The sequence below is a fragment of the Neovison vison genome, chromosome 3 (genome assembly GCF_020171115.1).
Source record: "Neovison vison isolate M4711 chromosome 3, ASM_NN_V1, whole genome shotgun sequence".
NCBI lineage: Eukaryota > Metazoa > Chordata > Mammalia > Carnivora > Mustelidae > Neogale > Neogale vison.
The window spans coordinates 227,193,952-227,207,363 of record NC_058093.1 but is presented as its reverse complement, the minus strand read 5'-3'; the positions used below and the strand labels follow the sequence as shown (position 1 = coordinate 227,207,363).

At 43.4% G+C, this 13,412-nt stretch overlaps 1 protein-coding gene across 1 annotated transcript in view; it reads left to right on the top strand.

Moving 5' to 3' along the window:
- The first annotated feature begins 12,770 nt into the window (after positions 1 to 12,770).
- Positions 12,771 to 13,412, top strand: part of SRRM4 (serine/arginine repetitive matrix 4) — a 151,573-nt gene continuing 150,931 nt past the window's right edge. Inside the window, exon 1 of the mRNA XM_044244176.1 lies at positions 12,771 to 13,330. Coding sequence (XP_044100111.1) covers positions 13,200 to 13,330 — 131 coding nt within the window. The 5' untranslated portion in view covers positions 12,771 to 13,199. The remainder of the gene's footprint in view (positions 13,331 to 13,412) is intronic.

The following is a 13,412-nucleotide window of genomic DNA, read 5'->3' as shown; positions in this document are numbered from 1 at the left end:
ATATTTAAATCTGTAAGTTCATCTTAAGGATTAAAAAAATCACTCAGTAATACCTCATAAGGATGTTAGTACACCAACCGATTATTTTTGAACTAGTAAATAAAGGGAAAGGATCAAGTACTTATTCTGCCTTTTCTATCAATGGTTCGCTGAGTTGCTCAACAAGTTGATGAGGGGATACTTCTCCACGGAACTGTTATAGCAATACGTGAGAAACCGAGGCTAAAATACCGCCATTTTGCAACGTCTAATAAATTAATAAATTAGGCAAAGAACTTTAGTGTCGCTTAGCATGACAAGAAAAGAAAAAAAAAATCACACAGTATTAACCTGGTGGAATTTCTCTTGAACATAAATCTGATTAAACTTTCAGGGCCTACCGGAGGGAGGAGTCAAGATGGCGGAGAAGTAGCAGGCTGAGACTACCTCAGCTAGCAGGAGATCAGCTAGAGAGCTTATCTAAAGATTGCAAACACCTGCAAATCCATCGGCAGATCGAAGAGAAGAAGAACAGCAATTCTAGAAACAGAAAAACAACCACTTTCTGAAAGGTAGGACTGGCGGAGAAGTGAATCCAAAGCGACGGGAAGATAGACCCCGGGGGGAGGGGCCGGCTCCCGGCAAGCGGCGGAGCAACGGAGCACAAAATCGGGACTTTTAAAAGTCTGTTCCGCTGAGGGACATCGCTCCGGAGGCTAAACCGGGGCGAAGCCCACATGGGGTCGGCGTGACCTCAGGTCCTGCGGGGTCACAGAAGGATCGGGGGTGTCTGAGTGTCGCAGAGCTTGCGGATATTGGAGCGGGAAAGCCGGCTGCAGAGACAGAACCGACAGTGAGCTCGCAGCTCGGAGTTGCCTTGAACCGGTCGCAGGCTCGGTGAGCTCAGAGCGCGGCCGGAGGTTGGGCAGACGTGAGTTACTGGGAGCTGTTCACTGAGGGCGCACAGGGGAGCGGGGCCCCAGGCTCTCGGCTCCTCCGGGCCGGAGACCAGGAGGCCGCCATTTGTATTCCCGTCCTCCGGAACTCTACGGAAAGCGCTCAGGGAACAAAAGCTCCTGAAAGCAAAGCCGAGGAGATCACTCAGCCCGGCCCCTGGGAAGGGCGGTGTAATTCCGCCTGGGGCAAAGACACTTGAGAATCACTACACCAGGCCCCTCCCCCAGAAGATCAACAAGAAATCCAGGCAAGACCAAGTTCACCTACCAAGGAGTGCAGTTTCAATACCAAGGAGAGAGCAGCAGAATTCCAGAGGAGGAGAAAACAAACCACGGAACTCATGGCTTTCTGCCTGTGATTTTTCAGTCTTGCAGTTAATTTAATTTTTTTCTTTTTCATTTTTTTTCTCTTCTTCTGCTAAAATTTTTTATAACTTTTACCCTTTTCTCTTTTAATGTTTTTTAACTAGATTATCTAATATATATATTTTTCTTTTTTATACTTTTATTTATTCATTTTCTTTTTTTTTAATTCTTTTTTTTTCTTTCTTTTCTTTCTTTCTTTTTGAACCTTTTTTTATCCCCAAATCAGAAGAGATCCTAATCTCTTCAATCTTTTTTTTCTTAATTCTTTTTTAAATTCTTGATTGAATTTTTAATTCAATCTCTTTTTTTTAATTCTTTTTTTCTTTTTTTTCTTTCTTTCTTTTTGAACCTCTTTTTATCCCCAAATCAGAAGAGATCCCAATCAGAAGAGATTGGGAGATCCCAATCAAAGGAGATCCCAATCAGAGGAGATCCCTCACCCAATCGTGGGGGGGGAGAAATCCCCCCTCACGATTTGGGATCTCTTCTGATTTGGTTAAAGCATATTTTCCTGGGATTGTTGCCACCCTTTTAGTATTTTACTTGCTCCTTCATATACTCTTATCTGGACAAAATGACAAGGCGGAAAAATTCACAACAAAAAAAAGAACAAGAGGCAGTACCGAAGGCTAGGGACCTAATCAATACAGACATTGGTAATATGTCAGATCTAGAGTTCAAAATGACAATTCTCAAGGTTATAGCCGGGCTTGAAAAAGGCATGGAAGATATTAGAGAAACCCTCTCCAGAGATATAAAAGCCCTTTCTGGAAAAATAAAAGAACTAAAATCTAACCAAGTTGAAATCAAAAAAGCTATTAATGAAGTTCAATCAAAAATGGAGGCTCTCACTGCTAGGATAAATGAGGCAGAAGAAAGAATTAGCGATATAGAAGACCAAATGACAGAGAATAAAGAAGCTGAGTAAAAGAGGGACAAACAGCTACTGGACCATGAGGGGAGAATTCGAGAGATAAGTGACACCATAAGACGAAACAACATTAGAATAATTGGGATTCCAGAAGAAGAAGAAAGAGAGAGGGGAGCAGAAGGTATACTGGAGAGAATTATTGGGGAGAATTTCCCCAATATGGCAAAGGGAACGAGTATCAAAATTCAGGAGGTTCAGAGAACGCCCCTCAAAATCAATAAGAATAGGCCCACACCCCGTCACCTAATAGTAAAATTTACAAGCCTTAGTGACAAAGAGAAAATCCTGAAAGCAGCCCGGGAAAAGAAGTCTGTAACATACAATGGTAAAAGTATTAGATTGGCAGCTGACTTATCCACAGAGACCTGCAGGCCAGAAAGAGCTGGCATGACATTTTCAGAGCACTAAACGAGAAAAACATGCAGCCAAGAATACTATATCCAGCTAGGCTATCATTGAAAATAGAAGGAGAGATTAAAAGCTTCCAGGACAAACAAAAACTGAAAGAATTTGCAAACACCAAACCAGCTCTACAGGAAATACTGAAAGGGGTCCTCTAAGCAAAGAGAGAGCCTACAAGTGGTAGATCAGAAAGGAACAGAGACAATATACAGTAACAGTCACCTTACAGGCAATACAATGGCACTAAAATCATATCTCTCAATAGTTACCCTGAATGTTAATGGGCTAAATGCCCCAATCAAAAGACACAGGGTATCAGAATGGATAAAAAAACAAAACCCATCTATATGTTGCCTCCAAGAAACTCATTTTAAACCCGAAGACACCTCCAGACTTAAAGTGAGGGGGTGGAAAAGAATTTACCATGCTAATGGACATCAGAAAAAAGCAGGAGTGGCAATCCTTATATCAGATCAATTAGATTTTAAGCCAAAGACTATAATAAGAGATGAGGAAGGACACTATATCATACTCAAAGGGTCTGTCCAACAAGAAGATCTAACAATTTTAAATATCTATGCCCCCAACGTGGGCGCAGCCAACTATATAAACCAATTAATAACAAAATCAAAGAAACACATCAACAATAATACAATAGTAGTAGGGGACTTTAACACTCCCCTCACTGAAATGGACAGATCATCCAAGCAAAAGATCAACAGGGAAATAAAGGCCTTAAATGATACACTGGATGAGATGGACATCACAGATATATTCAGAACATTTCATCCCAAAGCAACAGAATACACATTCTTCTCTAGTGCACATGGAACATTCTCCAGAATAGATCACATCCTCGGTCCTAAATCAGGACTCAACCGGTATCAAAAGATTGGGATCATTCCCTGCATATTTTCAGACCACAATGCTCTGAAGCTAGAACTCAACCACAAGAGGAAGTTTGGAAAGAACACAAATACATGGAGACTAAACAGCATCCTTCTAAAGAATGAATGGGTCAACCGGGAAATTAAAGAAGAATTGAAAAAAATCATGGAAACAAATGATAATGAAAATACAACGGTTCAAAATCTGTGGGACACAACAAAGGCAGTCCTGAGAGGAAAATATATAGCGGTACAAGCTTTTCTCAAGAAACAAGAAAGGTCTCAGGTACACAACCTAACCCTACACCTAAAGGAGCTGGAGAAAGAACAAGAAAGAAACCCTAATCCCAGCAGGAGAAGAGAAATCATAAAGATCAGAGCAGAAATCAATGAAATAGAAACCAAAAAAACAATAGAACAAATCAACCAAACTAGGAGCTGGTTCTTTGAAAGAATTAATAAAATTGATAAACCCTTGGCCAGACTTATCAAAAAGAAAAGAGAAAGGACCCAAATAAATAAAATCATGAATGAAAGAGGAGAGATCACAACTAACACCAAAGAAATACAAACTATTATAAGAACATACTATGAGCAACTCTACGCCAACAAATTTGACAATCTGGAAGAAATGGATGCATTCCTAGAAACATATAAACTACCAAAATTGAACCAGGAAGAAATAGAAAGCCTGAACAGACCCATAACCAGTAAGGAGATTGAAACAGTCATTAAAAATCTCCAAACAAACAAAAGCCCAGGGCCAGATGGCTTCCCGGGGGAATTCTACCAAACATTTAAAGAGGAACTAATTCCTATTCTCCTGAAACTGTTCCAAAAATAGAAATGGAAGGAAAACTCCCAAACTCATTTTATGAGGCCAGCATCACCTTGATCCCAAAACCAGACAAGGATCCCATCAAAAAAGAGAGCTATAGACCAATATCCTTGATGAACACAGATGCAAAAATTCTCACCAAAATACTAGCCAATAGGATTCAACAGTACATTAAAAGGATTATTCACCACGACCAAGTGGGATTTATTCCAGGGCTGCAAGGTTGGTTCAACATCCGCAAATCAGTCAATGTGATACAACACATCAATAAAAGAAAGAACAAGAACCATATGATACTCTCAATAGATGCTGAAAAAGCATTTGACAAAGTACAGCATCCCTTCCTGATCAAAACCCTTCAAAGTGTAGGGATAGAGGGCACATACCTCAATATCATCAAAGCCATCTATGAAAAACCCACTGCAAATATCATTCTCAATGGAGAAAAACTGAAAGCTTTTCCACTAAGGTCAGGAACACGGCAGGGATGTCCATTATCACCACTGCTATTCAACATAGTACTAGAAGTCCTAGCCTCAGCAATCAGACAACAAAAGGAAATTAAAGGCATCCAAATCGGCAAAGAAGAAGTCAAATTATCACTCTTCGCAGATGATATGATACTCTATGTGGAAAACCCAAAAGACTCCACTCCAAAACTGCTAGAACTTATACAGGAATTCAGTAAAGTGTCAGGATATAAGATCAATGCACAGAAATCAGTTGCACTTCTCTACACCAACAACAAGACAGAAGAAAGAGAAATTAAGGAGTCAATCCCATTTACAATTGCACCCCAAACCATAAGATACCTAGGAATAAACCTAACCAAAGAGGCTAAGAATCTATACTCAGAAAACTATAAAGTACTCATGAAAGAAATTGAGGAAGACACAAAGAAATGGAAAAATGTCCCATGCTCCTGGATTGGAAGAATAAATATTGTGAAAATGTCTATGCTACCTAAAGCAATCTACACATTTAATGCAATTCCTATCAAAGTACCATCCATCTTTTTCAAAGAAATGGAACAAATAATTTTAAAATTTATATGGAACCAGAAAAGACCTCGAATAGCCAAAGGGATATTGAAAAACAAAGCCAAAGTTGGTGGCATCACAATTCCGGACTTTAAGCTTTATTACAAAGCTGTCATCATCAAGACAGCATGGTACTGGCACAAAAACAGACACATAGATCAATGGAACAGAATAGAGAGCCCAGAAATAGACCCTCAACTCTATGGTCAACTAATCTTCAACAAAGCAGGAAAGAATGTCCAATGGAAAAAAGACAGCCTCTTCAATAAATGGTGTTGGGAAAATTGGACAGCCACGTGCAGAAAAATGAAATTGGACCATTTCCTTACACCACACACAAAAATAGATTCAAAATGGATTAAGGACCTCAATGTGAGAAAGGAATCCATCAAAATCCTTGAGGAGAACACAGGCAGCAACCTCTTCGACCTCAGCCGCAGCAACATCTTCCTAGGAACATCGCCAAAGGCAAGGGAAGCAAGGGCAAAAATGAACTTTTGGGATTTCATCAAAATCAAAAGCTTTTGCACAGCAAAGGAAACAGTTAACAAAACCAAAAGACAACTGACAGAATGGGAGAAGATATTTGCAAACGACATATCAGATAAAGGACTAGTGTCCAAAATCTATAAAGAACTTAACAAACTCAACACCCAAAGAACAAATAATCCAATCAAGAAATGGGCAGAGGACATGAACAGACGTTTCTGCAAAGAAGACATCCAGATGGCCAACAGACACATGAAAAAGTGCTCCATATCACTCGGCATCAGGGAAATACAAATCAAAACCACAATGAGATATCACCTCACACCAGTCAGAATGGCTAAAATCAACAAGTCAGGAAATGACAGATGCTGGCGAGGATGCGGAGAAAGGGGAACCCTCCTACACTGTTGGTAGGAATGCAAGCTGGTGCAACCACTCTGGAAAACAGCATGGAGGTTCCTCAAAATGTTGAAAATAGAGCTGTCCTATGACCCAGCAATCGCACTACTGGGAATTTACCCTAAAGATACAAACGTAGTGATCCAAAGGGGCACGTGCACCCGAATGTTTATAGCAGCAATGTCCACAATAGCCAAACTATGGAAAGAACCTAGATGTCCATCAACAGATGAATGGATCAAGAAGATGTGGTATATATATACAATGGAATACTATGCAGCCATCAAAAGAAACGAAATCTTGCCATTTGCGACAACATGGATGGAACTAGAGCGTATCATGCTTAGCGAAATAAGTCAAGCGGAGAAAGACAACTATCATATGATCTCCCTGATATGAGGGAGTGGTAATGCAACATGGGGGCTTAAGTGGGTAGGAGAAGAATCCATGAAACAAGATGGGATAGGGAGGGAGACAAACCATAAGTGACTCTTAATCTCACGAAACAAACTGTGGGTTGTTGGGGGGAGGGGGGTTGGGAGAAGGGGGGAAGGTTATGGACATTGGGGAGGGTATGTGCTTTTGGGTAAATTGGAAGGGGAGATGAACCATGAGAGACTATGGACTCTGAAAAACAGTCTGAGGGGTTTGAAGTGGCGGGGGGGGTGGGAGGTTGGGGTACCAGGTGGTGGGTATTATAGAGGGCACAGCTTGCATGGAGCACTGGGTGTGGTGAAAAAATAATGAATACTGTTTTTCTGAAAATAAATAAATTGGAAAAAAAAAAAAAAAACTTTCAGGGCCTACCATCACCTTAACAGGAAATCAAGGGCACAGAGAAACATTATCAATGCTACAGGCATGCAATCAGGAAAATAAGATTATGGGGAAAGTTTGCTAGACAAAGAGCCAAGTGTCTTATCAAAAATAAAGAAGAAAGAATGATGAACTGTGAATATTTGGTGTGGGGGGGGTGGATTTACAGATGAAAGGATACTTAGGGAGGATGCCACAATGATTGGGCTTATTTGCATCTCAGTTCCAACAAACAAACCAGTAAACAAACACTGAAAGATGATTGTGGGGAAGTGGACGTTGGCTTGATATTTGCAGATATTAAGAAATTATTGTTACTTTTGTCTAATATGATATTGCAGTTAAGCTTTTAAAAAAAGGCAGTTCCTATCTTCTGAAGATACATTCTGTAGTATTTCCAACTGGAATAATATAGTGTCTTTGATTTGCTTCAAATTGCCTTACAAGTGTGGAAAGTGGGTCAGAGTAAGATAAAAAAAAATCAACTATGTATCGATAATCATTTAAATTAAAAAACGGACATAGGGGCTCATTATGCTAGCTCCTTTATGTTTGTATATGTTTGATGTTTTTTCATGAATGAAAAGTTTTTAGAAAAGTGACTCATCTCTTTACCTAACAAATTTACTTAAAGAGGATATTTTAGAAATGAAAAACCAGTATCACATGCCCACAGTGGAAAATAACTATAAAATAAATTTGATGAAAGCAAAGCTATTATTAAATTCTCATTGTTGAAGCTTCTGAATCCAAAGTCATTTTTTTCATTGTTGAAACTAAGTGCTAAGAGATGTTGTTCAAGACATTTCAAGAAAATCAAGAGTATGGAGATTTACTTCTGGAAGCAACTTAATGGCTAGGAAGAAAATTGACTGAGAAAGGGAATACTTTCTCACTTATATGACCACACAATCCAGTGTTATTCAATGCTGTCTCTGTCTGGGTACCACCTAAAAGTTTCTGGAAAGTACCACTAGCATTCCAAGGAACACCACTTTGAGAAAAAAATGGTATAATATCATTGGTTTTTAAAACTGGTCAGAATAATTACATAGAGCACACTCTTTGGACACTAACTATGTTCTCTGGTCTTTAACCTCTTCCTTGAGTCTACTCAGCTCTTTTTTTCAGTGTGACATCATTGCACATACCAAATCTTCTCACCACTCTAAGACTCAGCTTCCAAATCTGCAAAATTCAGACAGTGGGGGTTCATTGCTCATAGAGTTGTTGCAAGGATTAAATGAGGTAATTGTATAACAGAGGTTTAGCACAAGTGGTGACTATAATAACATTAGGTATAGTGACATATACATGATAAGCACAACTATTATTATTATTATCTGGGACAGCAGTGAATGTATTTGTCTTGTAGACCCTTGGGAACTGTGCAGCCAGGGGAAAAAAGTATTCCTGGTTTATCTGTGTTAGTCCAGGGCCATTGGAAGCAGTGTATATCTGTGTACTAGAAGAGAAATGGACAGTTAACTGCAGAGGTGGGATTCAGTTAGACATGAGGTAGGACTTTCAAGGAGTAAGGATTAGTAAACCCCAGTAGGGCAATCATTTTTTCCTCCCCGAAAGTTTATATGAAGAAATACAGGACCAAGGACAGACGAATTGGTCTTATTGTCATATATCCCAGTATCTTCCCAATTATTTGAATCATTCACTGCTCATGGGATGCCTGGAAATGGGTACAGACTGTCAAGTACCCTAACACCCTAATGTTGGTGCTGGTGGATAATGATCAGTTTCTGTACTCAGAGAAGTCATGGGCACAGAGAGTAAGGATTTTCCCCAAGGTAACACAGTAACCTCAGTGAGGTAGGATTTGAACTGCTTTAGGATTAGGGGTAACTATGCCTCTGAGCTGGAGGTCTGCCTCCTTGGATCACTAGGAGGAAAGATACATAAGAATCTCTTTAGCTCACAATCTAAATGCCTGGATTTGCAACTCCTAGAATCGCTGCTCCCTGATCTCCCTCCTTCTAATGAAAGAACAATGCCAATCAAGCAAAGAAGCCTCCTCTGGACCTGGATGGCAGATTGATTTTATCTGGAATGCCATCTTCAGCCAATTAGGGGCAGCTCTTTAAAGAATGTGTTGAGAAGGATTCTGAGGTCTTGTCCTAGCTAGAGTGCTGTGATGGACTGGTGGACGGTCGCTGATGGATGGTGGCCACCAGCAGACCACAGAGGACAGGCAACAATTGCGTGACATGTTTGTATTCATAACCAGCATATGGATAGGTTGCAATTTATGAGGTGGACTGTTTGCATCTGGGAAAATGGAGCAGTTCCCTGAGGGAATGAGAACAAGATGGTTATATTTTGATCAACTGATAGAACAAGGGCTCATGTCATATTGGAAAAGCCAGACCTACAGCCGAAGTCACATGCAACACAATTGCTATCTCTCTCTCTGCTATGCTGGTGGCAAATATCACTAACCCATCGTAGCAGTCTTTTTCTGGGACAGGACTTCATAATCTTTCTCAACACATTCTTTAGGTAGCCACTACTGATTTGTTGGTGTTGGCATCCCAGACTTGATAAGGTGAAAAGGAGACAGGTATTAGGCAGTGGGGCCCCAGAAGGTGAATTAGACTGTGTGCTCCTTCAGGAAACGGTCCATGCCTTGTTTGTCATTGAACACTTCATGCCCAGGATTGTTCCCAATCAAGTAGAGGGATTGATGAGTGATTATTGAACCAAATAATGACTGAAGATGCCAACAGCTGATGATTCCAACAACAGCAGCAATAATACTACCATTTAATGGGCATTTGCTATGAACCGGACACCATGCTAAATCCTTTATAGGGAATATTTTATCTGATCCTCACCACCACCATAGGAAATGTGCATTAATATCTCCATTTCTTTTTTTTTTAAACCTTATTTATTTGACAGAGAGAGAGAGATCACAAGTAGGCAGAGAGAAAGGGGGAAGCCGGCTCCCCGCTGAGCAGAGAGCCCGACATGTGGCTCGATCCCAGGACCCATGATCCTAGCCGAAGGCAGAGGCTCAACCCACTGAGCCACCCAGGTGCCCCGAATATCTCCATTTCACAGATGGGGAAGCTGAGGCAGAGATTTGTAACTAGCCCAAGGCCATCCAGCGCAAAAGTGGCAGAGCTGGGCTTCATACCCTAGTTCTGTCTGACTCTAGAGGCTCTGCTCTTAACAAAGTAAATGATAACTCCCTTTTTAAATTCTTTTTTATTTTTTTAACTTCCTTTTTTAAGTAAACTATGTTCCAAACACCATTCTATGCCCCTAACATGCATCTAGTCCTTTAATCCTTACATTTAAACATGTGATATTTACTCTCTATAGAACCTTCATATTACTGTTATGGAAACTTAAGCACAGACTTAATCTGTGCCATGATCATGTAGTTAGGAAAGGGCAGAGCCAGGATTTGAACCCCAGTAGCCTGGCTTTGATTCCTGGAATATCACCCAAGATTCCCCATTTAGAAGCCTCACCACCATGACTCTCTACATGGTTCATTGGTATCTGATAGTTTTTACACAATTCTACCTGGGAATGCCTGGTATCCCAAGGACCCCCACCCCCCAAGCAAAGACAGAAACCGCTTTTCTCAAACACCCTTGGATCCCTACAGAGTCACCTTGCATAAGTCACTTGGCCATCCCACACCTCACCTTCCTCACCTTTAAAAGGGAGTAGGAGCAGCTACCCCCTCCTACCTCTTGCTAGGGTTCTAGGGTCAAAAGAGGCAATGTTATGCAAATGGAACTTTATCAACATTCTGGAAACTTAGAACAGGAACAGGCTGAGAGGTGTTGATTGATCTTGTGGGGGTAGGATCCCTGCTGGATCTGCCCTGCTAGTGACTCAGTTCAGACCCCAAATGTCATGCCTGAAGATGGTTTTAAATATCCCAGGCTACTTAAGGGGCCAGCTCTCAATGGCATTTAAGATGATAGTTTCCATGGGCAGCTGGGCCTGAGAGTGAAAGAGGGGAATTTGGGCTGGAGGATAGGAAGCAGACAGGTAGAACTTACTCTTTACTTTCCCCCTCCCCCTCCTCCCCCTCCTCCTCCTCCTCCTCTTCCTCCTCCTCCTCCTCCTCCTCCTCCTCCTTCTCCTCCTCCTCCGAGGCCCCAGCCCAACCCACCTCTGGGCTGCGGCAACCCACTTTAAGAAACCGGCAAATGCGTCTCTAGTTGTCAACCAGAAGGGGTCACTGCAGAGCGAGCAGCGCTCTCAGTCACTCTTCATAAGCGGGCACACAAATATCCAAATAAACACATCCAAAGCTACATACATTTCTAGATCCATACATCCATACTCTTGTTTCTCCAGGGTTCTTTCTTCCTTCTCCTCCCCCATCTTATCGGCCTTACTTCTCCCCCTTTCTCCCATGCCCCTCCTGTCCCTTTCAAAGAATTTCTGAAGTTCACCTTGGTACCCACGTCTCTTGGTCCCTGTCCCTATCAGCATCAGCAAGAAGCGTGGGTTTATTCTGGCTGTGGCCCAGACCTGATGCTAGGTGCTTGGAAGCCGTGAAGAGTTGGCAAGGCCTCCTTCCAGGAACTTGCAACCTGGGGAGTGGGAGTAGTAACTCTTTGGAGATTAAAGGACTCCAAGTGAGGGATGCAGGGAGGGGTCCTGCTACTGTCTCTTTTTCTTAATGAAAACCCTGGGGGTGAAACCAGAGAAAGTCTGCCCAGACTCTGTGCCTCAAAGGGTTTCTTTGTGATTGTGAACTCTCACTTTCTGGGATTAGGGTTGAAGTGGGTGGGCGTAGAAGATGGGGAGAGAGACCTAAAAGTATCTATCCACCTGTAATCCTGATTCCTCCCCCCCTTAAATCCCTCTCCCTAAGCTTTACTTTTCCAAAAGGGACTCCTCTCCTGAGACAAGCTATGTTAATTTCTTAACCACTTTTCTGTAGTTGTGGCTGAATTCCCTAGGAGTGCAGGGGCTGGAGTGGGGTGGGGGGCACTCTTTCCTTTGGATGGGTTTGGCAGCAGGGACATTGGGCTGGCTGGCTGTGAGGCACAAAAGAAATCTTCCTTATAGCGCCGCAGGCACAGATGTAACGCTGCGCCCCTCTGCGGGCGGGGACCCGGCTTGGCAGATGGCGAAAAGCCGAACTGGTGATGGATTGTCCATCAAATGGCACTTTCTGGGTAGTGGGAATCTTGTAGCACCCAGGCACAAAGAGGCATGCAAGAGACCCCCTTTGCTGCCTAGGCAGTCCCTCCCAGAAGTGAGGCGATCAGATTGGCTTGGGTGGGTAGGTTAAGTTTTTTGGTTTGTTTTTTTTTTTTTTTTTTTTACTCCCCCCCCCAGAAGATCTGCTACAAGACTTGAGAAAGGAAGGGGCTGAGAAGGGAGGGGGCCAGGCCCAGAGGGCACGCAAGAAGAGATAGGGGAAGGGGTAGAGGCCTGCTGCCGCTGGGGAGGAGAGCAGGCTGGGAAGCAGGATCTCCTGCCTGTTTCAGTTCGGGGTGCCAGGATTGCTTCTCTGAGGGGTCAGCACTGCAACTCCGTCGCCTCGGGGCCCTGGTGACAGGCACATGCCCCGCCCTTTCTCCTCCCAAGACCTGCGGGCTTTTGTTATGCAGATGGCGGCAGGAGGCTGTGCGGGAGGAGGAGGGAGTTGGTGGGGAGGAGGAGAGACGGAGAGGGGGGAGGAAAGTGCAGCTCTCGCGACCAGCCTCCTCTTCCAACGTCACATTGTGCGAGAGACAAAACCCGGGCGCGCCTGAGCTCACACGCGCACGCACACACAGACGACCCCATCGCCTCTTCTCTCCTGGCGCTGCCGAGAAAGCCAGCCCTCCCTTCCCTTCCTGGGGCGCGGAGGCTTAGCAAGCTCAGCGCTCAGCCCAGAGACAGCACAGAAGGCAAAGAAAGACGGTGGATCAGCCTTCTTCCTCCCCTGCCTGACCGGGCTGAGGCATCCCATCCCCCGCCCTGAACCCCCGATCTCTCCCACCCCACCCCTCTGGGTTTCACACGGACTGAACCCGGAGCCGGGTGTGCCCCCATTTGGAATCCGCGTTTCAGCACTTCGGACAGCGCCCGGGCGCCCCAGGTCCCTTTGGGTTGGCTATGGCGAGCGTTCAGCAAGGCGAGAAGCAGCTTTTCGAGAAGTTCTGGCGAGGAACCTTTAAAGCTGTGGCCACCCCGCGTCCCGAGAGCATCATTGTCGCCAGTATCACGGCCCGCAAGCCGCTGCCAAGGTAATGACCTCCTTCTTAGCAGTTGAGACCCTGATGGTCCTTCTTTCCTGGCCTGTGTGCCCCAGAGTCCTGAGGGGTGGAT